Genomic DNA, 24846 nt, shown 5'->3' with positions numbered 1-24846 from the left:
ATGCAGAAAATTTGTACTACAGTTTGCTCTGGGAAAGTACGGGTATTTGGCTGCTAAAATTAATAAAAATACATATCTATGCTTGGCACCATTGCACCACCTCACAAGGAATGAAAGCATAAAATGTTTTTGTAACGATATGAGTCAAAGGGGAGCTCTGTTATTATAGGTGTTACGCTGTTCAATAGTAGTCCCGTAAATATTTTCAAAGAAAGAACTGAAATGCGGTAAGCCAAACAAATCGCAGAAAAGATAATCTGTGATCTATTTTAGAAAGTACGTACTTGTTAAGATAGGCTTGAGAAATTAAATGTACACGACGCCTTCATATATACGGAGCGATGGGAAGAGTCAATTTACAGGCGCAACTATAGTTTCCCAGGTGATACGTTAACTTGTGGCCACACCACTGCATTTCATTTCTTTGGCTGCTGATGATGAGGTTCATTTCTCTCTGGTTTATCCACGTATGTAAATCACAAAATGTATATACCCGAGAGTATATCCCTGAGAGTATCCCTGAGAGACCCACATGCAGTATAATAACGTGCAAAAAATAATGAGCATGCTTCCTGACCTTTCCTTTGTCACATTTTACGCCATCGACAGCAGCAATCAGCATGTTGTCCCATTCTCTGCTTATAAAGCACCTCACGATGCACGCTTGCATCTTGTAATGCTGTAAAAAAATGTGCGTAAGTCACATTAAATCTTATTTAGAATAATAACGAAGAAGTCAAAACAAACGCAAAGTTGTGCCGAGACCAGTTTAAGACAAACAGAAAGGTTTATTTACTACGTAGAGTGTTTCCGAGAGGTCAACACGAAGCTATTTTGATCATCCACATGTTACATATTGACAGGTGTCGCACAGGTTGCTACCGAAAGCGGTGATTTTGTGTATTTGAAAGCGAATATCTCCATTGAGGAGGTTTGCTCTACCGTAGTGCCGATACATTTCTTCTATCATGGCAATGGCGCAGGTAAAGGGCACACACTCACGCGATAACAAAATTTCTATTTCATATTTCTCTAGTTTAGGTAATCTTAACTTATATATACTTTGGCAGGCGGGGCAGTGTTGTCAGCTGAGACATGCTGGTCGCGGCAGTATTCCTGGCACTCTACATTGTCGCCAGCACGCCGGCATAAAAAACTCGATGCTTGGACTGAATATTTGTGCTGTTGATCCTTATGTATACGTCACCCTTAGAACACAGTGCATACGTGCACGAAGATTACAGCTTCAAAGTATTCCCCTGGTTTCGTATGCGCCTTAAAGCCACACATCGTTACCAAAGTTTCCTTCCTATAGGCTGAAATGTAGGTCATGATTTATGTGACGCACAGCTGCATTAACCCGACATTTGATGGCTGCGGAAGAGTGTTGATGCCATAGTTGCTACTGTGTTGGAACATTTTAGGGCACTTTTCAGAATCATTTCAATTTATTTGTAGTTCTCTACTTGTCCCTGGTATAGTTCCTGGGTCATAAGACAAAATGAATACCACACGTTGCGTGTAGCATGTGAATGCCTAATTATAATAGCTCTTGGAGACTGAAACGACCAAGGTCAAAAAGAAATAATCTATGCAGAATACGCAAGAAAAAAGGTTATTGAATGTCTGCGCAAACGTACTTTTATAAGACCCGAAAGCACGAGCGCATTGGTCGCATATTAGCCAACACCGCACAGCATTGCTCGCAGGGTCATAATACCCACCACAGGCCACAGTTCGAGACATTTCAACAACAACATAAATTATTCTTTCCCCTAATTACCACGTTGCCGCCTCAGCAATGACCTCCAATGTCGACAGATGCTGCAAACCTAGCTACGCACTGTCATGAACCTTGGACTGGCCAGCGATCTGGAGCAATGGGTGTCACGTGGTGCGCCGCACGCTCGCGCATTCGGTGTTCGCCTAACCGCGCAAGTGTAAGGAATATTTGCTCTATTTAATACACCCACATTATTCACCCGTTTCTCAGAAACATAAAACAGTTACTTACCCGATCTACCTTAACGTAACTGTACTCCGAGTAAACATTTTCGCAATATGTTTGACGACTGGACACGGAACCAGGGAGTTTGGAAGAAAATATATAGGCTTGAAGGCTGTTCTTCACAAGGAGACACTCGTATTGAGGGCGGCTGCGAGATAAATAATTTCTGTTTAGTAACGTAAATATCAAAGGTAGCACGTAATTGAAATGAAAAAATTCTTACTTGTACATAATCATAATTTCTCGCTGGCAGCACTTAGAGAACCTGTACATGTTCGGTTTTACAAACTTATAACTCATCATGTAGCCAAGATTCCAATCACAGTTTTTTGACCCAATATGTACTTTAGGCCAGTCGCTAGCACCATCCCCGTCGTGTGAACAGCCAAGACTAAAAGTAAGGAAGGGAACATGAGAATATTGGCCAGTTCTGCTGCAATAGGCACTAACGTAAATGAAAAAAAAGGAAGAAAGAACAGAGGTCGTAAATGAAATGTCAAATACATTTTACGTGGCTCTTTTTTCATTTCATAAGTAGATTTGCTTTATGGATTTACTGCCTACGTCTTCTAGACAAAAAATCATTTCTAGTAAAATTAAATTTAGGCATCCACTGCAGATGCCCCTTTTAAAGGCCAAGTAAGAATACAGCACTAAAACCGACAATATTTGAAATATCGTTATTGGCTACATGAGCTGGTCTATCTCGAGAAAGGTGCAGAACACGCAAATTGTTCTGAGCGGAACTTCGTACAACGCGATGCATTTTTCAGGTTTAGCCGTGTCGCTGCTTCGTTATGCAAGAAAGGGGACGAGACCGAGTATGGCGATTTTAGTAGAGGTGAAGTAAAACTGTGAATGTCATTTAGGGGCCAGTAGAGAATTTGGCCAGCATCGGCAAGTTCTATTTTACTGCAAGAATAAGCTGACACCCGATTAACGATGGTTGCGGTTTCTTTCTCTAAGGTAACGGTCACATCTGCGGGGTATTAGAGAACGTGGCCAGATTCTATGTCCAGACGCGCTGAAAATGAAGAGCAGACTTAGCCGAATTCAGCAAAAAAGCCGTCTTCGCTTGCTGCACGTTGTGCGTCACTGGTTGTGGCGGAGGCCAAGCCAGTACTTCGCCGTCGAGCTCTGGGAGCGGGCAGTACGCGGCTCCGTAGTTTGCTAGCACAGCAGAACGCAAATCGTCATAAAACCCAGGCTGGTGCACGGGTTGGCGAAAAAGGTATGGATTTCAACCGGGAGGGCGTAAAGGAAGATGGCGCATCTCACCGGTTGCACCATGATGTCCTTCAGCTCGATTGTGGCGTTGAGCTGGGCAAAGCATTTTTCTGGAGGCGGCCGCAACGATGAGCTGGTGGGACGTGCTGTGCAACGCCCATGTCAGTGGGCCGCGCGGCAGAAGGAGCATTTTCTCGGGTGACCGTTGCAAGAGGACGTTATGGCGGCCGGCGAGCCGTGCTGTCGTCTCTGTAATAATCTGGGAAGGCAAAGTTCACGGTGACTGTGGCGTCCGGCCCGGCTGAGATGAGAAGCGCCATTTTATGATCGTGACTCAAACCGCGCGATTATCGCGGTGCGATGATGGGAGATGACGCGCAATGATGATTACGCTACAGAACCTACTCGTTTGTGTGCGTCACCAGCTAACATTCTTGATTTCCTTTTTACTACGAATCCTTCATTAGTCTCGTCACTAGCGTTATTACCAGGACTAATCAACTATTTCGTCATTGACATCAATATTGCCTGGAAGTCACCGCAACGCCCTAAGCACGCTAAACGTTTTCGCGACTACAACAGGGCAGACTTCATAGCAATTACCAATGACCTTGAAGGTTTCATGAATTCAATCTTCTTATCACTTGGGGACCGGTCTGTTTCGGTAAGTTGGTGACATTTAAAAGTAAAGCAACTGATGTAAGTGTACTTTTTAAAATGTACATTCCTGTTGGCCGCCTTTCTCGCTATATAAAAAAGAACACCTTCGCTTTACACATATTTAAAGCTCCTAATAAACACGAAAACATGCACCTTTCATAAATTGAATAATTCGCATTATATCAGCAGATGGGCCGCTAATTTATCTGTTGCGTACGAAATTACATGCGTTCTGCGCAACGCAAAGCGAATTTTTTGGGGGCAATACATTTTCTTCTGTCTTATCACTAACCTTTGTAACTTCTCGAATTTCATAGGCTTGCGCGATGCGTGCTGCATGGTCTTGAATGACACGTTCTACTACTTATCGTTTACTGACTACCCGACCGCGTTTCGAGAGTTCTCTTTCGAAGAACTTGCGCAGATGAATCCAATGTTTGTTGACTCTGCCCCAATATTAAAATGCATCCAGACTGCTGGAATGCATTTATTTGCTGTAACCGACATCTTAACCCACTGATCTTGAAGTGTACGCAAGCATGTCTACCAGTAATTTTCTCTCAAATATTTACCCAGTCGCTATAGAGCGGCGAGTTCCCCGATGACTGGGCGGCGGCAAATGTTACCAGTTCACACGAACGGTGACATTCATTGCCTCACTAACGATAGAGGCCAATTTTATTCAGGCAGCTGAAGCGTATAGTGCGGGTGAGCACGGCCGCGCGGGCCCTACCTTGAAAGATATTTGCGATAGGCAGCACGAAGGTCAATATGCTTGCTGCTGCTGCCGCTCTTACTCTGGCCAGTTTTTTTTTTTTTTGACAGCGAGTTTCCGCGGTAATCCAGTAGTATGTGTTCATGTATGCATCTGCGCGTTTGACACAATGATTGTTTAGTTAGTAGGCGAATGTTGACAAGTTCATACGGCCTATTAAGCTACTGTCATTTGTATATAGCTGTTTAATAATTTGCTATCGCAATCGATGCCGCGCTTTTCAGGTGAAACTGCAACTATTTTGTTTTCAGGTCACTGCATTATGACTGACTGTATTATAATAACTTTGCTGAAGCCTTTGATCATGTCTCTCGATAGCTTTGACTTTTTAAACTTAGTCAAGTTAACTTAGATGTGAAAGCGCTGAAGTAAGCTGAGTGGTTTTTTTTTCTAACAAAATCGCGCATCGTACGTTACAACTATTGAACATAACTTGCAATCTTGGTCTGTTGTATCGGACGTTCCGCAAGGCTCAGTGCTCAGTCAAGTTAATTTCGCTGATCTATAATATTTGTCTGCTATCTTTAGTTACGTTATGTATAAGACTTTTTGCAGACGACTGTTGTATAGAGGAAAACTATCTTGCTGCTATGATGCATCAATCCCTAATCCAATCAATGTTGACTATATGTCTGCCCAGTGCACGAAGTGGTTAAGTAAACCTAATGTAAACAATTCTGAATTCATGAGCATAAAACGAAAGACTGATACTTCTGTACATACTTACTACTTCAAGGCATTACCTTTGACGCCTGTTTACTCTCAGGAATACCTCGCAGTTTACATTACTGACAACCCCACATAGAATGCTCACGGTGACCAAATTACTGAAAACGCTAACCGCGCGCTTGCCTTCACACGACGACACTTCTCACTTCCCACTACATAATTAGCATTATTTTATCTTTACTTTTATTTCAAAATTTCTTACAGTGCGTGATGGACATTGCGTAAGCGGGTAACAAAATATTGTGATCGTTACAACGCAAGAATTGAATAAATAACAACAAATTATACAATTATACAAGAAGTACAGAAAAGACAAGGAATCAAAGAAAAGGTAAATAACAGTAGTAAACCAGGATTAATTAAGAAACAAGCACAACCATTAAACTTAAAGATTACAGGTGAATGACCGTGTAATTATTATTTTATTGCACTGTAGTTTATTGTATTAGTGCTACTCAATTACTATTAATATTGTACTCTGATTTGTAGACTCTGGTGCGCCTTAGGCCTGTATATGCTTCTTCCTTCCGAGAATCCCCTTATAAATCCCTAGCCCTGAGTCATCAATCCAATAGAAACGACTCTGAACGATTGATTTTTTCCAGCTTCTCTTGTTTTGACACTGGCTCACAAAAGAACGAAAACAGATCTCCAGCGCCTCTGGCAATGCGACGCCGCGTTTCTCGTCTATGACCCTTCCATAAAATTTATTATAAGAGCACAGCTCTAAAACAAATCCTTTTTAGTTTCTCCAGCTTCATCTCGCCAAGAATAAACCACTACTTAAAAGCCGACCTTCCGACTTGCTCAACTAAACAGTATGACACTCCATTCGTACCATTAACCAGCATGGAATGGAATAACCATCGGTCCTCCATCGTCTACATCACATAGTCTTCAATGCTAAGACCATCACTACATGAACAGCCCTTGTAGCCAGGGTGTTGAACCAAAGCCGAATCGAAAACCGTGCCGGAACCGGAATTCTTGCCGGAACTGAACCCCCAACCGAAGGGATATTCTTAGAGCGTACCTAAAGCCAAACCGAACCTGAACAGCAAACATTAATAACGGTTGCCGGTTCGGCACAAAATGGTTCAATCAAAAGGTTGCAAACGGGTGCTCAGCCCATCTCGATTTCACAGCGAAGTTGTGTACCTCTACCAGCCAAGGACATTTTCGTGTCGGCGTAAGCAAAAAACGCTAGGCTAAAAATCGAATACAAACAGCATATCTCCTTTGAAATCAGGCACACAGCATACAGCTCAGAACTCCTTTTCAAAAAAAAAAAAAAACAACACACACGAAACAGGCATCAAAACCACATGATGTATGATAAGGCGCGTGTGAACAATCAGAACACCCTCCGACACGTTCCGCTAATGATTGGGTTTGCAGCTGCTTCGAAAGGGGTTGACGTCATTCAAAACTCTCGTGAAACCAGTGTCTCTGGTTTCACTGTTTGTAGAGCCACGTGTGTGAATTCAATTGACGTCACAATGGGTAATCGTTGTGGGTGTCGTTTACAGCGATCCTTCTCCCGCGAGTGTTTTCCGGTAAAGATTACGGTTGCGTAAGCTACTCCGAATGGAAAAGTACCCAACAGCATAGAAATCACGTAGTGACGTCACCACGCTCTAGCAACTCATTCAGTTCATTCCAGGCTACCATTAGTAGACCACGGAATGTAAGGACACCAGAAGAACAGCGTGAATATAATGTCGTTGTGAAGTAATAAAGGGTGTGCTGAAGTAAATTTCACTTGTCTCTGGTTTCACCCTTTGAAGAGCCACGTGTGTGAATTCTAGTGACGTCACAATTGGTAATCGTGCGGGTGTCGTTTACAGCTTCGCTGTTCAACTACCTCCACAGCGTGGATTCGAGCCACAGTTTTTATTTTTTCGAAATAATTACTCAGTCGGCACAACCCACCGCAACATTGTTACGCCTTACGAGTTCCGTTATGTGCGACAATGGGAATGTGCCGTAGATACGTGCTAGTAACAACGGCAATTATACGGCTACCTTAGCGGAGACGCTTGCATTTCGGAGCTTGGCCATGTGTCACGTGTCACCGATCTCGGGGGCGTGCGGGTGTTAAAAGAGATGAGTTTGAGAGACGCATGGCAACACAGCAAACATAATTTAATAGGAGCAAACCCAAAAAGCAAAAATCCCAACAAAAAATGAAAATGGAAATAATAATCAAACTAAATATAACATATATACGCGGCACCCGGCCGTATACAAAACTATCAGCTAATAGAGCTGTCCTATATACCAGTCTTAGCCCTACACTTTCATAGCCGGACACTTATCTGGCTGCGTTGCTGTTAGAGCGGAATGTTCTCACGTTTGACGCTGACTCTGCGGATCCTCGTCCAAAGTTGCGTCATGTCCCTTTCGGAGTCGTTGCTTCCGGTGATCTTGACGATGTCGTCGCCTTGGTAGACACCTATAACCCGGTCGTGGATGCTGACGTGGCAGGGAGGCCCGACGGACTAGGCCTAACGACGTTCTCGGCCGTTGCTTCCGTCTAGCTCTCTTCTCCAGTGCCGACGTGGCGTTGCGGGGATCATCTAACGCGCTGGTCTGCCGATGAAGGGGGATCCTCTCTGGAGTGCCCGGCCTGCCGTGTGATGCTGCCGCTGGTCCAAGTAGCCTCACTCGAACGTCTCCGAGGTCGACGGCTGCACCTCGGACTGCCCCCATCACGAACTCGGCCGGACCTCCAAGTCTCCCGTAGCTGACGATGCGACCTTCTCAGCCCAGAGCCACGTCGATAATGCCAGCTCAGCCTCGTTTCTGCCTCGACCGCACCTCGGGTCACGCGCCTCGCGCGCTCGTGCCATTTGGAACGCTCGGTTCACTTCGTCGTCTTCTTTTCTCGCCGCAGGCGGCCTCTTACGTGTGACACCATGCTAGTTGTGGTCCGCCGCCGAAATGTTGTTTTACGGGAACCGCAGCAATGCCGTTTCTGTTGAAGCCCCCACTATGGCGGTTAGGTCAGCTCATTACTATTACTCTTTGGGATGGTCAATAAATACTGAGACTGATGCTCTAACCACTTTATTTCTGAAAAAAATATTATTCGGCCCTTTTATCCGTTTCACTATAGTCGCCAGGAAGCCAAATGCACGCATCCCACTGTTTCTTCCAAACCTAGATAATGTTAGTCAAGCCGTTTTTTGACACTTAAAGATTGCCTACAATGCGTCAACAACGTCTTGTTGTATGTCTTGTTCTACTTCGAAGTAATGCCCTTTTTATAGCGTTCTCAGAAGCATTAAAACAATCCCCTTACCCGTTTTATAGTCGAGATGCGGCACTCTCCGACTTCTTCGTGTACGTCACGGCAAAGAGGGACATTGCCTTGACATGAAACAAAGTGTAGTTAACATATTTTAGGTAATACTGACGTAGGTGTCAAAAGATGGCTTCCCTCATGTTATATAGGCTTGGTAGAAACCGCGCGATGCATGTTTTTCATTTAATGGGACGCATGTAAAAAAGAATAAAAGCGTCGATTATTCTTTTTTCAAAAATAAAGATATTAGAGCAATAGTCTTAGTCTTTATTGAACCACGTACCGAATTAGCTAAAGCGTAAAATGCAAAGCCGTGCGGGACCCACGAAGAACAAAATAGAGTGTCCTCAAAAAGAGAAAAAAAGGAACACCAACTATTTTATCAGCGCAGCTTCTTGTAACAATAACATTGCGGTCGGTAATGAATCTCGTCACCTTCGCACTGCGCGGTAACACTAGCCATAAATGGAACAGGAAAGGTGTTTTTCTGGTGTTTCCCGTTTCAACGAACGTTTGGCGCCTCCAAGCCAACGCTCTTCTATTTCGACACAGCAGTCTCATGGCACAATGCGCGTGATTTGGACAATTTTCGACAAGTAGTCGGCGTCGCTAAAAACTGCGCAAACTGTCACTTGCTTGTGTGTGTGTTTTTTTTACTGCGAAGCTCTCGTTGGTCGGAAATTTTCGTGGCGCAAACACAAGACTCCAGGTTAACAATTGAACGCAAACGGCATATATTTGTTTGCAATCAGGCATACAGAAAATATACCTACTTAGTGACGTTACCACACTTTCATATATAAAAGGGAGACCCGTCTGGTAACTCATTTAGTTCATTCTAAGACTGGCATAGGTAGACCACGGAAATGAGAGACACCAGAAGAACAGCGTGAATACAATGCTCGACCATGTGTGGTGTTTGTTGCAGCTTCGCTGGACATTCACGTTGGCAGGGCAGGATGGCGGCCAATTGTTTTTTTTTTTTTTTTGTTGGACAGGCAAGTACTTTGGAGTCGCAATTCCTGAAACACAATGTGAAGTCGTGTTGTATCGTACGTCATGGTTCGCTCCCCACCAGTGCAGTAATAATTACTTGAAGCACACCCTCATGGAGACAAAGGCGTTCTTACTAATTCACTCTGTCTCTTATGTGAACACCCGCCAGCAGAAGTATCCACAACACACGTTCGCCAAAAATTCATTTCTCCGTAATTAACATGCATAAACTGAAACTGCAGAGTGCACTGGAAAGTTCGCAGAGGAGAAAATCAGCTTCATCACACAATCCCTCGTCCGTATATATTTCTTCATTGGTGTACATGAAAATTTCCCCGTAAGTGTGCAATTCATTTGTAAGTAGCATGCTGCAGAGACAAACGCCGTTACTCATTCTTGTCAAGGCGCCTCGGCTGTATTGCGATAGCTCATTTGCGAAAAAGCCATCGCTAAAACCTAATGCTCCAAACTTTAGAAGTCAACTGACGTCGCAGCCTGCCTGCTTTGCTAACGGGCTCAAGCCTTTTGTAGCGTTAGCTACACTGGCCTAGCAAAGCCCGTTTCGCGCGGCACATCAAGAGCCGTGCTGCGCATGCGCAAGGATCAGTGGTGTCACACGGCTGGCGCACCGGAGCCGGCACCTCTCGCGCACTCCGCCGCCGCCGCGCGCGACTCCCCGCCGCCGGTCTGCGCATTCCAGAGGAGTGACGTCGTAGCCGTGGTAGACGCACTGGCGCCGGCGCGCGCTCGCTGTGCAGTCGCCGTCTGACACTGCGCTGGAGCCGCTGCGCTTCTGACTGGCGTTTGCCAGTGTGGTATAGCCATGGAGAAGGAGAGCGCAAATGCTGCGCAAATGCTGCTCAACAGCGCAGAAGAACGGAGAAGCTTGACTTATCGAATCCCGAAGTAGTTGCCTGGCAATTAGCGGTTGAGCGTAGGAGACAACCAGGAAAGCTAAGAATAATCAGCTGAACCTTTGCTAACGCTACGTATATCCTGGCATAGCCGAGCTAAGCCACTGCAACTTTTTTTTTCTTCCTGCGCACGACAGTGCTGCGTCACGTATGTCCAATAAACATAGCCTTTCAAGGAAGCTGGACGAATGTAAAGGAACGGGACAACGTGTATTAGGCTGAGCAAAAGAAGAATAACATCGCAGCGAGAGCGGAATCTCGTGAAAAGTGTCATCACACAAGAGGCTGCGTGTCAGCCATGAGACAGACACCGTAACAATACTGTGAAATATACAACTCGCAGTAAGCTAATCGTAAATGATTACCTAACAACAGGCAGCGCACAAGGCCAGAAATGTTTTACAGCGAACCTGGTGTAGGCTAGGTTCCAGGAGATCGCGTCCGGCAACGGAAGTAGATAGATCAACCGGAAGTACATGAAGAATTTTAAGCTCCACATGCGTGGTGGTTTCCCGCCAGCTGTGCCTTAGCACAGGTGTCAAAACGGCTGATCGATGGACCATTGTTATACCCCTAGCTCCCGCCGATGCCCTATTTCACAAGTTTCACTATTTCACATTTCGGCGGCGGCACGTCACACCAATCGTTGTTTCCATTTGTCTCGTGACGTAGGGATCGCGCTAGCGCTGTTATCAGCAGCTGCCCTTTGGACTAGCTATGGGAGGGACGCTCTTTTCACCATATCCTCAAGGATCCTGACGGTGCCGAGCAGTCTGTCGCGGCTAGGAACGCTGAGGCTCATACGCTAGTCTATGACGATGGGGAAAACTTGGCGCAGCAAACGCGCTACCCTATTGAAAAATATGAACGAGAATTCCGCGAGAAATGTGCGAGATGTACGCATCTCGTTAAAAAAATGTGCGATGTGTGTGAGAAGCTACGCAGATTCAACGAGATTGCGTACAAAATGTACGATGTGATATGCGATGTGTGCGCACTGGGCTCGTACAAGCAACGAGAATCTTGAACGAGAACTATGCACTGCGTACAAATTATACGCACTGACATCGTACAAGCAACGAGATATTGCACGAGAACTGTGAACTGCATACAAAGTATACGCACTGGCATCGTGCAAGCAACGAGATCTTGCACGAGAACTACGAGCTGAAAAAAGTTTACGCATTGACTTTGTAGAAGCAACGAGCTGAAAACAAGTTTACGAATTGGCTTCGAACAAGCAATGAGATCTAGAATGAATTTGAAGGCATGATAGCTGTGTGGGAAGCGACAACAAAGTCACCAACCAAAGCAGTTTATTCACACTGACCCATACAATATAGTGTGTGGTGAATTCAGTTTCATGATAATACTACATGTATTCATGGTTTTAACCGATGTATTGTACAATGTCACAGTAGTGTCTCATGATGCAGGTGCATATACCAGGTGCACAGCAATTATAAACAATGTGAAGAATTACTTTAGCAGCCATTCCTTACATCCATGTGTGTAGCAGGTAGAAGGGACAGAAATGGTTGCAAATGAGAACACATATTGTCACTTCGGCCTAGCAAAATGGTTCTGAAACAGCTTGACACAACAAAGAAGCTTCATAACCCTTATGGCGATGAAAAATGAGTGCAGTGCAAGTTCACAGCATTGCATGTAATAGGTGAGCCAGTCCATAAGAGCTCATTGTGTACTTAAGAATAATAAACAAACAAAACATGAAAAATTGTGATTTTCAGTCAGAAGGTCACTCATCTGTTTCACCTCTATATGTGTCCCGTCTTGGACAGTACACGCACCGAGTCAGGTTCTCTATGGATGACACTTTCTTTGAAGCAACATGAACTATCCCACAGACAAAAATAACAAAATGTTCAATATTGACAGTGTCAGGAAGGATGAGCGGGCAGCTGGAGTAGACATTAATTCTTTTACGACAAGGCACTTGCGTTACATATATGCCATGTAATCTAAGCCAATTCCAGCTCCATTATACAATGCATTCATTTTTTAAAATAGAAAGGTTACGTTCAATCACTTCACTGAGACAAAGGTATATGCTGGATATAAAAGCTGTTCATAGCAAGCTGTGGCCAAAGCGAGTGGCTTTAAAAAGACTAGGGAAGACCACAGAACACTGAATGTTAATAATTAAGCCCAAATAAGCAGCGGTGTACATGCACTGAGAAAGCAAAATTGTATCAACTATGGAAGTGGTGGTCAAACAGCACCGCTGCGCTCTACGCCCTCATTGCTATCAAAGATTGGCAATTCCTGTATCCGCATCACATTTTTTTTCTTCAATTAATCACATGCGGTTTCCATTATTTCTTTTCTGCATCATCTCCCCAGCGGCTCTGTGTTCTGTTTAGCGCATGTTCCATGCATGTTCGGCATTTCCTGTCCTTATTGCAACGCTTCCCAAAAAATAAGCTAAGTGCATATTTCAACCAACATTTAATGTGATGTTGCGTTTCTTCCTTTGTTGGCTGGCAGCACATATGTAACATGCAAATTTGTAGTTGCAAGTTAGCACTTCTACCATTTAGTGCGTAGCTATGCGCTACCACCAGGTATATATTAAAGGTTACACTGTACATACAAGGATCTGTTTACATTCTTCTATCGCAGAAAATGGGGATCATTTGACTAAGTGGTAATGTGCAGGTAACTGCGTTTTGTACGTGTTTAAGTATAGCGAATATGTGACTGCCAGGTTTTACAAATGCGCTTCGGTTCCATGACACAGGTGCAATTAAGTGGCACAAATTCCCAAAATGTGGGGTTTTTTACATGTTCAACCTTACCCATGCTCTCCCAACCAAATGCCCACACAACCATGGAAACTCCCACTATGACTCAAGCAACAGCACATTACAGTGCCCAGAATTGGCCTAGTTTTGTCTGCACCATCTCTGGGACCAGCCCAGTTTATTATGACACTGCACCCAGTATCGGCCAAGTTTGCTCAGCAAGAAACTGACTGAGCAGACATCCCTTGCGAAAGAAGCCAACGAAAGCTTTGCTTTAAAATGATGCACTTGGACAGTACAGAAGTCTACGACAAAGGTACCCCACCACTCGAGGGCTCAGTCATGCAGTTTGGCCACCATTCCCATGGTCCCTAGAATTTTGCTACGACAGTACATGCATAATTTTGTTAGTGTCATAATACCTGAAATATTGTCATTTACTGCCATGATATTGGTCCCAATATGTAGAAATGAACTACCGAGCTAGCCGATATATTCTAAAACAAAAACTCTGCACTAGTCCAATTAAGCACATTAGATAAGTAGTAGCCATCTCCTGATGCATAGCTTACACACCTGTGTTAGTGTTACTAGGAATTTCCAGTACATGTTTATCAGTGGACAACATGTACCCTATGGTCTGAATACCTTCAAACTGTAGTGCAGGCAGTCGCTCCGATTTCAGATTTCCATATGCAACAGAACTATACCGGTGCACCTCTTCGAGGGAAGAGGATTTATTATTGGCTATAGAATATTTGGCAAGTGACGGCTCATTGTCAGAAATAGACAGCAATAAATTTCCACAATGTGGATGACGAAAATAGATATGAAAAGGCTAACTTCTAACTGATACTACAAACACTAGGTTGTACTTACAATAAAATAAAATTTAATATTTGCATGTGCAAATAATACTGAGGCCTCCGAATGAGGTAGCACAATATTTAGATCGGGCTAGTCGGCTCATGTTTGTGTTTCTTGCACAATGTGGTACAAATATGGGATAGCAAAAACAAGTGTACATACATGTATGCAGTGTTTCTATTACTGTATTTACTCGAATCTATGACGATACTTTTTTCCGAAAAAATTAAGTATGAAAGTAGGAGGTCTGCTTAGATTCGAGTACCTGGTTTGGCCACAACCGCCCCATACCTAATGCCACCTCACAGTCACAGACTTGCAGCAGCATACGTGTGCACCTTTTTCGTTTTCTGGAAGCCATCGTTCAAAGCAGTTGTCTCAATTTTCTGCAAGTGTTGTGCTGTAGTCGCGTGCCAGCTACTGCAATGGCACCGCACCTTTAAGTTAAAGGTCATTTTACATGCGGAGAAAATGTCCAACCTCCAAGCCCCACACGAGTTCGGCGTAGACAAAAAGAAGGTGAGACGGTGGCGGAAACAATGGACGAGGTTTTCAACTGCGAAACAACCGTATGAGTTTCACTAGACCACAGAGGGGTCGACACCATGAGGTGGAATATGTGGCCAAATTTATTTGGGCACAGAGAGAGATGGGAATGCCCGTGACGAGATTATATAGGCGAAGACGAGGGAGGTCACCAACGTGATAGGTGTCGCACAAACCAATCTCAACGCTAGCAGCGGCTGGGTAACAAGTTTCTTGAAATGTTTCGGTTTCAGCCTCAGACAACGTACTTCCGTGTGCCAGAAACTACCCAGCGACTTTGAGGAGAAGCTCGTCACATTCCAGCGCTGTCATCAAAAAAATGGCTAGCAACAACAAGCTTTCGCAGATTAAGGCCCGTCTGAGGAATTTATTCCGACCAAACTGCTCAAAGTGGAGTATACAGTCGCAGTAGAATACAGCTACGGAGAAACTAGCATGCTCGCCAAGCTTTGTTGCCAAATCGCCCATATAGAATTAGCACGAAGCATTCAATCCCAAACTTCAAGCGCAGAAGGCCCACTAGAAATGAGACCACAGCCAGATTCGTGGGACCTCGATTACCACCTCTACATACGTCAATGTTCAAGGGGGCATCAATGAGTGGACAGGCTTCTGGGAACAATATGACCAAGCCATAACCCACAAAAATGATTTGATATGTTCCATCAAACCTGACTACCTAAAGTTTTCTGGATGGTGATGCAGCAATAGCAGCAGTCTCTGGTTTGCCCACACATCGCACTGTGAAAGAAAAGCTTTGGAGATTGAACGAAGATTATACAGCACCACTGACAACACTGCGAAATCTTTCGAACGTGAAATCGGCCAACGACATACATGGTCTACAACGATTGTTTGACGCCGCGTCACTGTAAATGTACCAACTCTAGCATATTCAGCTACGCTCACCGATATCCTCCAGCAGGCTCTACCTTACGACACGGTTCTCAGCTTCACACGAGAGAAGACAAGCCGCACTCTGAGGGTACGATTGCGAGACAGTTTTTCTGCACAAGCCTGTGAGTCACTATCACCAGCACTTTTGTCAGATGTCAAACTCAAGAATGTCCTACTGTTTATGCAAGCGGACCTAGAAAGCAAAGATGCATGTCACCATCTCAACTACCCAGAGTAGATCAGCGTACTGACAGGCAACTTATTGGTACACCCTTGGAATGTAGAAAAGAAAAACAAACATGGCCAGCCAGTGATGCCAGCGAAACGAAGCCATTGGAAGACATAGGTGCTACGCCATGGCTCTCGTCAGAGTAAGTTCGTTCCGTCAATTGAAAAGAGCATGCCACAATTACCAACCCTAATTTCATTCTGCAATAAACAAAGGGTCTGTTTTTGCTCCAAAATACACTTCAAAAATGCATACCCATACTGACACTGTATTTACACAATTCTAACACACACCTAATTTTCACGGGATTAAAGTAACAAAGTACAACTGGCCCTGAATGTAACACTCGGCAGATTTATAATAGAAAAATATAGCATTCCCTCCACGCTCAGGAACAGAAAAAAAACGAGACATGCAGAATTTACCTTCACAGAAGTGAAACTTTTTAAAATGAGCTTTCATAATGAAAGTGACGCATCATGCATCGTCGAAGCTTGGGCTCTATTGGCCAGATACCAAGCACACAAGGGTGGCACTCTCAAGCGATCACTTTTAGAGAGAATCATCACTTTTAAGAGATATTACCCACCCACCGTGGTGGCTTAGTGGATACGGTGTTGTGCTGCTAAGCACGATGTCGCGAGATCGAATTCCAGTCGCGGTGGCCGCATTTCTATGGGGGCGGAATGCAAAAACGCCCGTGTCCCGTGCATTGGGGGCACTAAGTGGTCCCCAAGTGGTTGAAATTAATTCGGAGTCCCTCACTATGGCATGTCTCATAATCGGATCATGGTTTTGACACATAAAACCCCCGAAGTTAATTAGGATTTTACACAACTCTCCATTGGACTTGTCAAAGTATGCGGCAGCGAGCGTTCTTAGCACTGTGTGCAGATAACGAGCTTGGCACAGTGCCAGAAACGTTGGTCGCCGTATATGCAGTTTTGGTATCATATCAGGGTAATGTGCAGGTTATATTTGAACCCATTTTCTCCGAAAAAAGGTGCAAGTTAGATTGCGTAAATACAGTAATGCAGACTTTTGTTTTTGCAGTTCAGTTCAGCAGTTCAGTTCAATCCCGTTCTACAATGTTGGGCAACGCACACACATACTGCTTGCTTTCAGCCTCAAAGTCTATAAACAAAGCTGGCATTGCAACATTGGCAGGCTTTAAAACAACACAAGTGTCAACAGGTGACAAAAAACACTCTTTGATATGAGGAGGAAAACCATCAGCATTCTCATCAATTCCTAGTTTCTGGCATAGCAACAGAACCACGCCAGGAACGCCATCAAGCACATGCAATATATGGGAAACCATAAAAAAATTGCCATCGTGGCCTGCGACTACAGAACAGTCACTTTTCTTTGCCTTTCTATACTGCTGGCTGTGTATAACTGTCCCTTCAAAGCTCATTCTTAAGTATTCCTTAATTACAGCACATGTGTCCAAGAAATTCTGCACAGATTGCATTTCCTGCGTGGACAATGTTGCTGTAACCGGCGCTCCAAATAAGCATACATTATCAACTCTAGTTGCTTTCTTAATAGGAACTCTGCCAAGCAGTCTTTCGCAGAACTTCGTGACATCATGCGGCAGAGAAAGCAAATGCAGGGCAAGTTCCAGCTCTCCTTCCAGAGCGACTCTCTCCAGTATTTGTGTTGGAGCTCCTTTTGCCGCCTTTACCATCTTGGTCAGCTTCCCATTCCCTGTTTCAAAGGGAAATGCCGAGTTGGCCCAAAGGGGACCCAGATGCTCCACGCTCGACGTCAGATGGCGTAACTGGTGGACATTGAAGGTCATGAAGCGAGTCCCATAGAGGCTTGCAGCTCTTGACACAAACGACTGAAGCAGGTGACCTAGAAAAAAAATTAGTTTCATATAAGAGTATTGTTGAAAGAAAGCCGTGAGTAAACTTGTCAATGCACGTGGAAATTATCACATCTCCAATACTGTTATTCGCTTAACTTGTGTCTCTAACAAGGTTCAAATGACATCTCCATGTATTAACAGTGCAACAACTTTGCGTGATGGGGAACACAGAGCAAATACACTCCAGAAGAGCTTGAGCATCTATTATGGTGTCTGGGGGTGTATCTACACTAGTTAGATGAAGAATGCAGTCCAATACTCAATTCCGGAAAACATGCACCCATGGTGCAGAAATTGAGTTTTATCTTCCTGCATCCCATTACGTTTTAGCACCCACAAGCAAAAATGAAATGCAAAAGAAAACACAGTAAAGAAAACAATGTTTCCACAGTTGTCAATGAGAGTAAAATTGTAATGACAGAGACAGACTAAGTGAAGGCTTCATAAATTTCAGAAGCTATGGCTACCAGAAGAAACTAGCAGTGCACAAAATTGGGACAGTTGGTGTTGCATGGTTTCCAAAGCAACAATGTAGCAATTACAAATGTAGTTGAGACCATATAAATTGTAACCATTTCTAGTGCAGGACTAGATATAACAGTCTTTTCTGACTCCTGTTTACCCTCCCATAGAGCTTAATGTATATGCACAGTGCTCCCACATCCGTGTGACCCAAAATACCAGACAAAATGCAGCTGCAAAAAAAATCATGCAGGCAAACGAGGCTGCAGGAGCGCTTATCAACTGGGTGCACTGCTGGCAAAGGGGGCATCGAGAAGGGTAATTTGGAGCATAATATGCAGAGTGAACGAACAATCAGAAACAAAATCCACCTGCCACAGCAGCAGCGTGCTGTATAAGTCATGAAAGAGAAATACCGTCATCCACCATACTGTAGCATAAGCAACAAAGGTTTGTCAAGAAGAAAGCTTTGCACTAGAAAAAACATTTGTGTTACAGACTTGAGCAAGGAAAAGGCACTTTTAGGGGCTGTCATTCTACCATCTGAGCTAATCGGGGGGGGCTATTTGTAGAACAAGGTCGAATTCATTGACAAATCAGCGCCGCTGCCATAACCAGTGTCTGTGGGCTTGTCGATTACTTCAGCCAGCAAGTATCGTGGTTAACTAAGATAAATGACCACCTCGCGAGCTTCCACAGAACTGATTGGCTAAGTCACATATTATGCGACGTTTTGATGGTGCACAGAAGGTTGCATAGGCAACAGAAGGTTGTATCTGCACCTATGCTTTAACCAAATGCATGCACATTGTTACTCTTCAGTTTGTGTACAAGTATATACTGCATATACTAAATGTGCCCCCCAACATTGTTCTTGAACATTTTCATTTTTGTTCTCTTTCTAATAATGACACACGTAACTTTGGTCTGAAGCAGCCCTGCAATCAAATTGCCATGCAGTAGTTTTTCGGGGAGACTAGAAAGATTTACTCTTGCACACACATTTAGAGCAAGTGCACATAATGTCAATAACTGTCGCAAGGGGCTACAGGTTTTATGACGGACCAGCTAATGACCATGACAAGGGAACATTGGAAGCAAGCATGCAGTAATAACAGGCTGATCGTGTAACTACTCTTAAGAATAATCTAAATTTCACAAGATAATCTAAATTCGAATAAGCAATTTACCTGCTCGCTGAAGATCAGTTGGTGAAATTTCACTCTTGAGCAGAGTGAAAATGGCTTCCGCCAGCATTGACACGTGCCTCCAGAACCGCGGTGGCAGCACTCCAAGTACTGTTGGCAGAGAGTAGTAGAGCAGCCAGTTCTTCCACTCGCTCGCCTTCCAGAAGCACCTGTCTGCCAAGGACCTTGGTAGCCGTGTGAAACAGTGGGGTGGGCAGATACTCAGGAGACGTTTGTCCAGCTTGGCTAGAGTTGAAGGAGCGCCTGCACAAAGATAAGCCATAGTATGCCACCACAAATTTCATCTATGCCACGAAGAGGATGTTTGCCTCCCCAATTGCAATACCTGCAAAGGTTGGCAATAGTGTAATCACATGCCTAGTTTTTCAAATAACAAGATTAGATGTTAACCATGGCTTATTAATATACTAGTTTTCATGCAATGCCATGCGGCCACAAACATAAAAAAACTACATATCTTGCATAGTATGGTAGCTGTGGTCAGGCTAAATATTTATAGCAATCTAGACATTAGGCATTACTAGAACAATTTTAGTGCTTGGTGCATTATAGCCAATGTCGGCTGCAGTGGTATTAAACCCAAACTATCATCAATTAACTATCAAATTTTCTCAATGCACAGAGAGCACATTGCCTTTACAGTTAAACAAGCAAAGGCTGGCAATACTGTAATGACATGTTTCTTAAAGCTACATGCTCTCCATAGGCATTATAACATGCAAGTTGTCACAGAATATCACATGAAATTAAAGTACTGACAAAACTTTTGGCTCTAACTTCACAATCAGCTCGGTTATTGACTAGTACAACCCAGCTCAGCCACACATCTGTTTTGGTTAAGTATACTTCTTACATACGAGCATTCCTACAATACTCTTCAAACATTTCCTTTTGAATGCTATTTCCAGGCAGGTGTCCACACTGGACCAATTGCTAATTTTAGTGGTATATTTTTGACAATGCTCGGCACTCCCCACTGTACAGGAGTAATTGGCTGCTGCTTTTTTTTTGCTATTTGAAGCATGGCGAGTGCACTGCATCCCATAAATATTCTTATACAGTAATTCTGGCTCGTGCACAGGATATGTAGTGATATTTGTCACAAAAACTGCTGCATATTTATAACATCAGTACCAGCTATATCATGAATGTTATCAGGCATACTCCTGTCACATGCACTGTTAGGAGAAATTGTTACTTCCCTTCAAAATTTACTTATCTGAACACAGTACAATACATACCAATGTAGAACGGCTCCTGGGAGTTTGCACTGTCCAGCCAAAACTCAGTAAGCTGCCGTGCCACTCCAAGCAGCACACAGTGCATGTAGTCAACTGCCTGGCTCAGCACTGGATTGAAGAAATCAAGGTTTATCAATGGCGATGGCCCCTTGATGCCATTCACTGGCATATTGAGCTCAAGGGCAAGCTTCATGTCTCTCAGGACACCTTCTTCCGTTCTCAGTACAAAGTCAGTCTGGATGTACCGAGGAGCACCTGCAATGAAGGAAACGCCCATAACTTTTTGTTACATACATGCAAAAGCAGAAAAAGTTATAAGAAATCCCACAGAAAGTGTTTATTACTGGTACTTTGTAGGGCTGTATGAGGTTTACTTTAAGGCAATGTGCCATTTATATATCTCTTGGCACTTATAAGTTACTTAACATAAGGCACTTATAAGGCACTTAACAGTAACTAGCAGTGAAAAAGTTGTGTTGTCTGCTGGAAGCAATTAAGTCCTTTCAACAAATATGTGCAAAAAAATGTGAAGCACATGTTCTTGTTGTTCTAGCAACAATCTGCATCACTGTAGAATGTTTTCAAAAGTGTCAGCCTGTGCAATTTGTTCATCATGCGCTTGTCTCTGTCATGCCTTTCCGTCCCTTGTCTGCTGTCACAATGTACACCATCTTAGATTACCAACTAGCCCGGTCTAACACCTTGCTTCAATATATTCCTTGTTCATCATGTTACACTGCACCAAGAACTGGTGGAACAAAAAATTTTTAGCAGTCTCGAAGTCACTTTAGGCAAGTCCCAGCAACTGGCTTGAGTTCAAGCATGCCACTGACCTGCCTACAGCCCACTTGAACATGATTGGTGAAGCAGCGCACTTGGAAAAAAATTGTTCACATAAACATGAATTATGAGGACTCTGATGGATGTCCAAGTGTCCAGGAGCAGTCCTCTTGCAAGAGCGCTGCTTCACCAAAATCATGAATCGCCAATTAGCCCATCAATACCTATTAAGTAAGTCCACTATATCAGTTTAATCAAAACACTAGGGCTATTTTATTTTCTTTGGTGTAGAAAAGTGTAGCTCCACCTACCTACACGAAGCTATTTTTTTTTACAGTGTAGCATGAAAACTACACTTTCTGCACTGCGATTTCGGTGAGTGTAGGCAGCAGACGATAAACATGCAGGCTGGTGTTGCAAATACATGGCGCAATTATGTCTGCGACTGTCGGTGCTGATACAGCGACGATAGTGAATATTTGCTGCAAGGACGGTAACGAAGTGCTGGCGTGACCGTGTGTCCCAGAGGCAGGTGAGCTAATCTTTCAAGAAAAAATTACCTTACTCATGGATGGTGCGGGCCGTTTCAGACTTCGCGCTGTACAATATGCATTGAGAAATTGTGTTCGGGCACTGCGCATTCACAATGCATTTAGGTGCACTTTGTCTATATGTGTTGACGAACGTAAACTCATACATTCGCATTTACTTTCAGGCAAGGGCATATACACAGCCACTAAGCGCGCAGTCTGCTCCGATTAGCTACGTCCCAGCGAGCCAAGAGCAGCACACGATGCAATAGCCTCTGCCTGGCACTACACTCATCTAAACAAGCTTGCATGAAGTCTAGGTAAAGAAATAGCCTTACTAAACGCAACTACCCCCATACTGTGCTACCCATAGCACCAGTCAATAATGCAGTGATGTGTCCTCCCACTATAAGAAGTTGCGCAGCAGCTGCACTTCCAAATAGGTGAATGCAGGAGCAGAGAACTTTCACACAACTGCTCTATGCATGCTATAAAACAGAACATAATGCAGAGTATGCACCACACTGTCAACATGTGGACAAAACTTATGCATTCCATAAACTACTTGAAGAAGAGCATCCAATTCAACGAAGTCGCAATAAATTCTTCGAAGGTATCATCACACAAAGTAAAACCTTATAGTAATCAATGTGAAACCAACTTTGATCTGCAATTTTTGGAGTCTAATTAAGCTTAATTATTGTGGCAAGGCATTTTCCAACACATCCTCATGACAAAATGGCATATGGTCACTCAAACTAGTGGGCACATCTGAATCAGCGAGATCTAATAATCAAGGAATAAAGTTAAAAAAGCCATACCTTCAATGTGTTCTGCACAGGTCAGGCACCAGCAGCAGCCAAATCTTCCATTAAACTGCGTCTGGTTTGTCACTGCTGCACGGGCTGGCACATCAACTGAACAGCAGATGGCATGAACTTTTGATCTCACAGTTTCCGTTCCATACTGCCACCCAACAATTCCAACAGCCTGCAATGCCTCCACAAATTTCTCCATAAAGACCATCATGTCCGGATGTTTGTGGCCGAACCACAATCCAGCCAAAACTGGGGTTTGGCGGCGCACTACTGGCGGAAGTTCATTTATAGTGAACTGGATGGGCCATACTGATGCTTTCGACGATTTGTAAACAGGGCTTCCGTCAGTGTTGAACGTGAGCGTAAAGTCCTTGTGGTTTATCTTGCCACTCTGCCTAAGACTCTTGTAAAGAGCACCACTGGTGATGTCACTCACCGATTCGCTTTGTAGTCCTTGCTCAATTTTTTCCATTTGACTGAACAGAACGTCCTTGCACTTGGCAATCGTCTGACCAAGTTGCTGTTTGATGTTCAAGATGCTGAAAAAGCAGCCTGCATCATTCAATAGCGAGACTTTCATGTCTGCTTGGCACGCTTCACAGCGCACTGTATCTGATCGTAGCTCCTCCAGTTGACTCCCGCAAATATTACAGTAATAATGGCGAGTCACGGCCGTATGCACGGTTGGATTCCACAATTTCCGCAGTAGGTACTTGCTTCGAGGCAGCATGTCACCTTCAAACCCAAACAATGCCTCGATTAGACGCAACAAACTGTCCACGGTGTCCCAAGGCAGCCCATGCGTAACAACAAAAGATAGGATCATTACGATTGCGCCTGCTTTGGTTGTTGTCGATCCAGGAAGAGTGGCCGTGCCATACTCGCGAAGGGCCGTTGCGAGCGCTTGAGCAACGTCTATCGGCGGTACTGGATCCGATGGCACGCTGTCGGTGTCTTCGTCTGTGGCCGGGCATGTATTGTCGGTCTGACGGCCAGCTGATGAGACGCCGACTTCATCTTCTGAAAGCTGCGGAGAGGCGTCAAACGAGCACGATAGATCAGGCTCGGCTGCGTTCGAAGCATTCCCTGGCACCGTCGGCTGTGACATGTGACGCAATCTGTAGCGGCGTGTCGATAAGGGAACGTCAAAGACTTGGCCATCGTGAAGATACCTTTTCCTCTTCTTCCGAGCAGGAGGCTCCATTGGGAGGCGCCAAGAGACCACGGCACTACGGTGTCACCGTAACGGCACGGAGAAAAAACTAATGAAAAGCGTGCACAGAAACAAATGATGAAGCAAGTTAACTAACGGCACTATACAAATAAATTAAGCTATACACTTAGAGAAAAAACAATCACGACACTACACTTAAATTAAGATATATATAAAGAGCGAGATATATTAAAAGAGAGAAAAATAAATATATAAGAATACGAATAGACAAATATGGCGACGGAAGCAGCGACGATAGCAGGGCTAGGGTAGCGAGGCTTTAAACAAAGACGTACGCGCGGCTTTATAGTATTCTACGGCATGTAGGCACGTATAGACTGCTGACACCTTATGCAAATTTATGGGGGTGCTGAATGTGCGTGCTCTGTGTTGCCACATTGTAGTGGTGATACAAAGTTTTTAAAACTTTTATAAGTACTCTTTAAGACATGGCGGCCATGACGTATATTTTGCAATCACTTCCGTCGGGTGCATACCAAAAAAACATAGCCTTTGAGATCTGCTTTTATTACTCAATTGTATCAATGTTCTGTGGATTCAAATATTACCTATTTGCAAAAAATAAAGCACTCATTTAACTATCGCGTTACCTTATCTGGATATTAGCCTTTTTGAGGATGCATAATGCCGTTGAAACTAGAATAGAACTATAGGTGGTGTCTAAAACTTGACGTCTATGTCGTATTTCTTCTCAACCATTTCCGCCGCCTACAGCACACAACAGCATGGCCTTCAAGATTTGTGTTTGTAACATAGAGGGGCCGTCGCTGGGACGGGGGC

The 24846-nt window shown here is 44.0% G+C and overlaps 1 protein-coding gene and 1 long non-coding RNA gene across 2 annotated transcripts; both read right to left on the bottom strand.

Moving 5' to 3' along the window:
* Positions 1-575: 575 nt before the first annotated feature.
* Positions 576-2422, bottom strand: LOC119453801 (uncharacterized). The gene is made up of 3 exons (XR_005192445.2): positions 2232-2422; positions 2015-2156; positions 576-679 (listed from the first exon to the last, which is right to left on the bottom strand). It is a non-coding gene; the product is annotated as an uncharacterized LOC119453801 (long non-coding RNA).
* A 14437-nt stretch (positions 2423-16859) lies between these two features.
* LOC119437412 (uncharacterized) lies at positions 16860-23647 on the bottom strand. The gene is made up of 4 exons (XM_037704444.2): positions 22836-23647; positions 20705-20959; positions 19446-19706; positions 16860-17780 (listed from the first exon to the last, which is right to left on the bottom strand). Exons 1-4 carry the CDS (start codon positions 23560-23562, stop codon positions 16993-16995), a joined length of 2031 nt encoding a protein of 676 aa, XP_037560372.2. The 5' UTR covers positions 23563-23647; the 3' UTR covers positions 16860-16992.
* Positions 23648-24846: the final 1199 nt, after the last annotated feature.

The sequence above is a fragment of the Dermacentor silvarum genome, chromosome 1 (assembly GCF_013339745.2).
Source record: "Dermacentor silvarum isolate Dsil-2018 chromosome 1, BIME_Dsil_1.4, whole genome shotgun sequence".
Taxonomy (NCBI): Eukaryota; Metazoa; Arthropoda; class Arachnida; order Ixodida; family Ixodidae; genus Dermacentor; species Dermacentor silvarum.
The sequence above is the reverse complement of the archived record's forward strand: the minus strand, read 5'-3'. Positions and strand labels throughout refer to the sequence as shown.

Bases quoted from the DNA above. Each gene is read 5' to 3' on its own strand.
- LOC119437412 (XM_037704444.2), bottom strand. From the start codon at position 23,562: ATGCTGCCTCGAAGCAAGTACCTACTGCGGAAATTGTGGAATCCAACC. The intron at 20,960-22,835 runs GTATGGCTTTTT...CCTTCATTGCAG, and splicing joins CTGTGCAGAACACATTGAAG to GTGCTCCTCGGTACATCCAG. The intron at 17,781-19,445 runs GTAAATTGCTTA...TTTTTTTTCTAG, and splicing joins AACTGATCTTCAGCGAGCAG to GTCACCTGCTTCAGTCGTTT.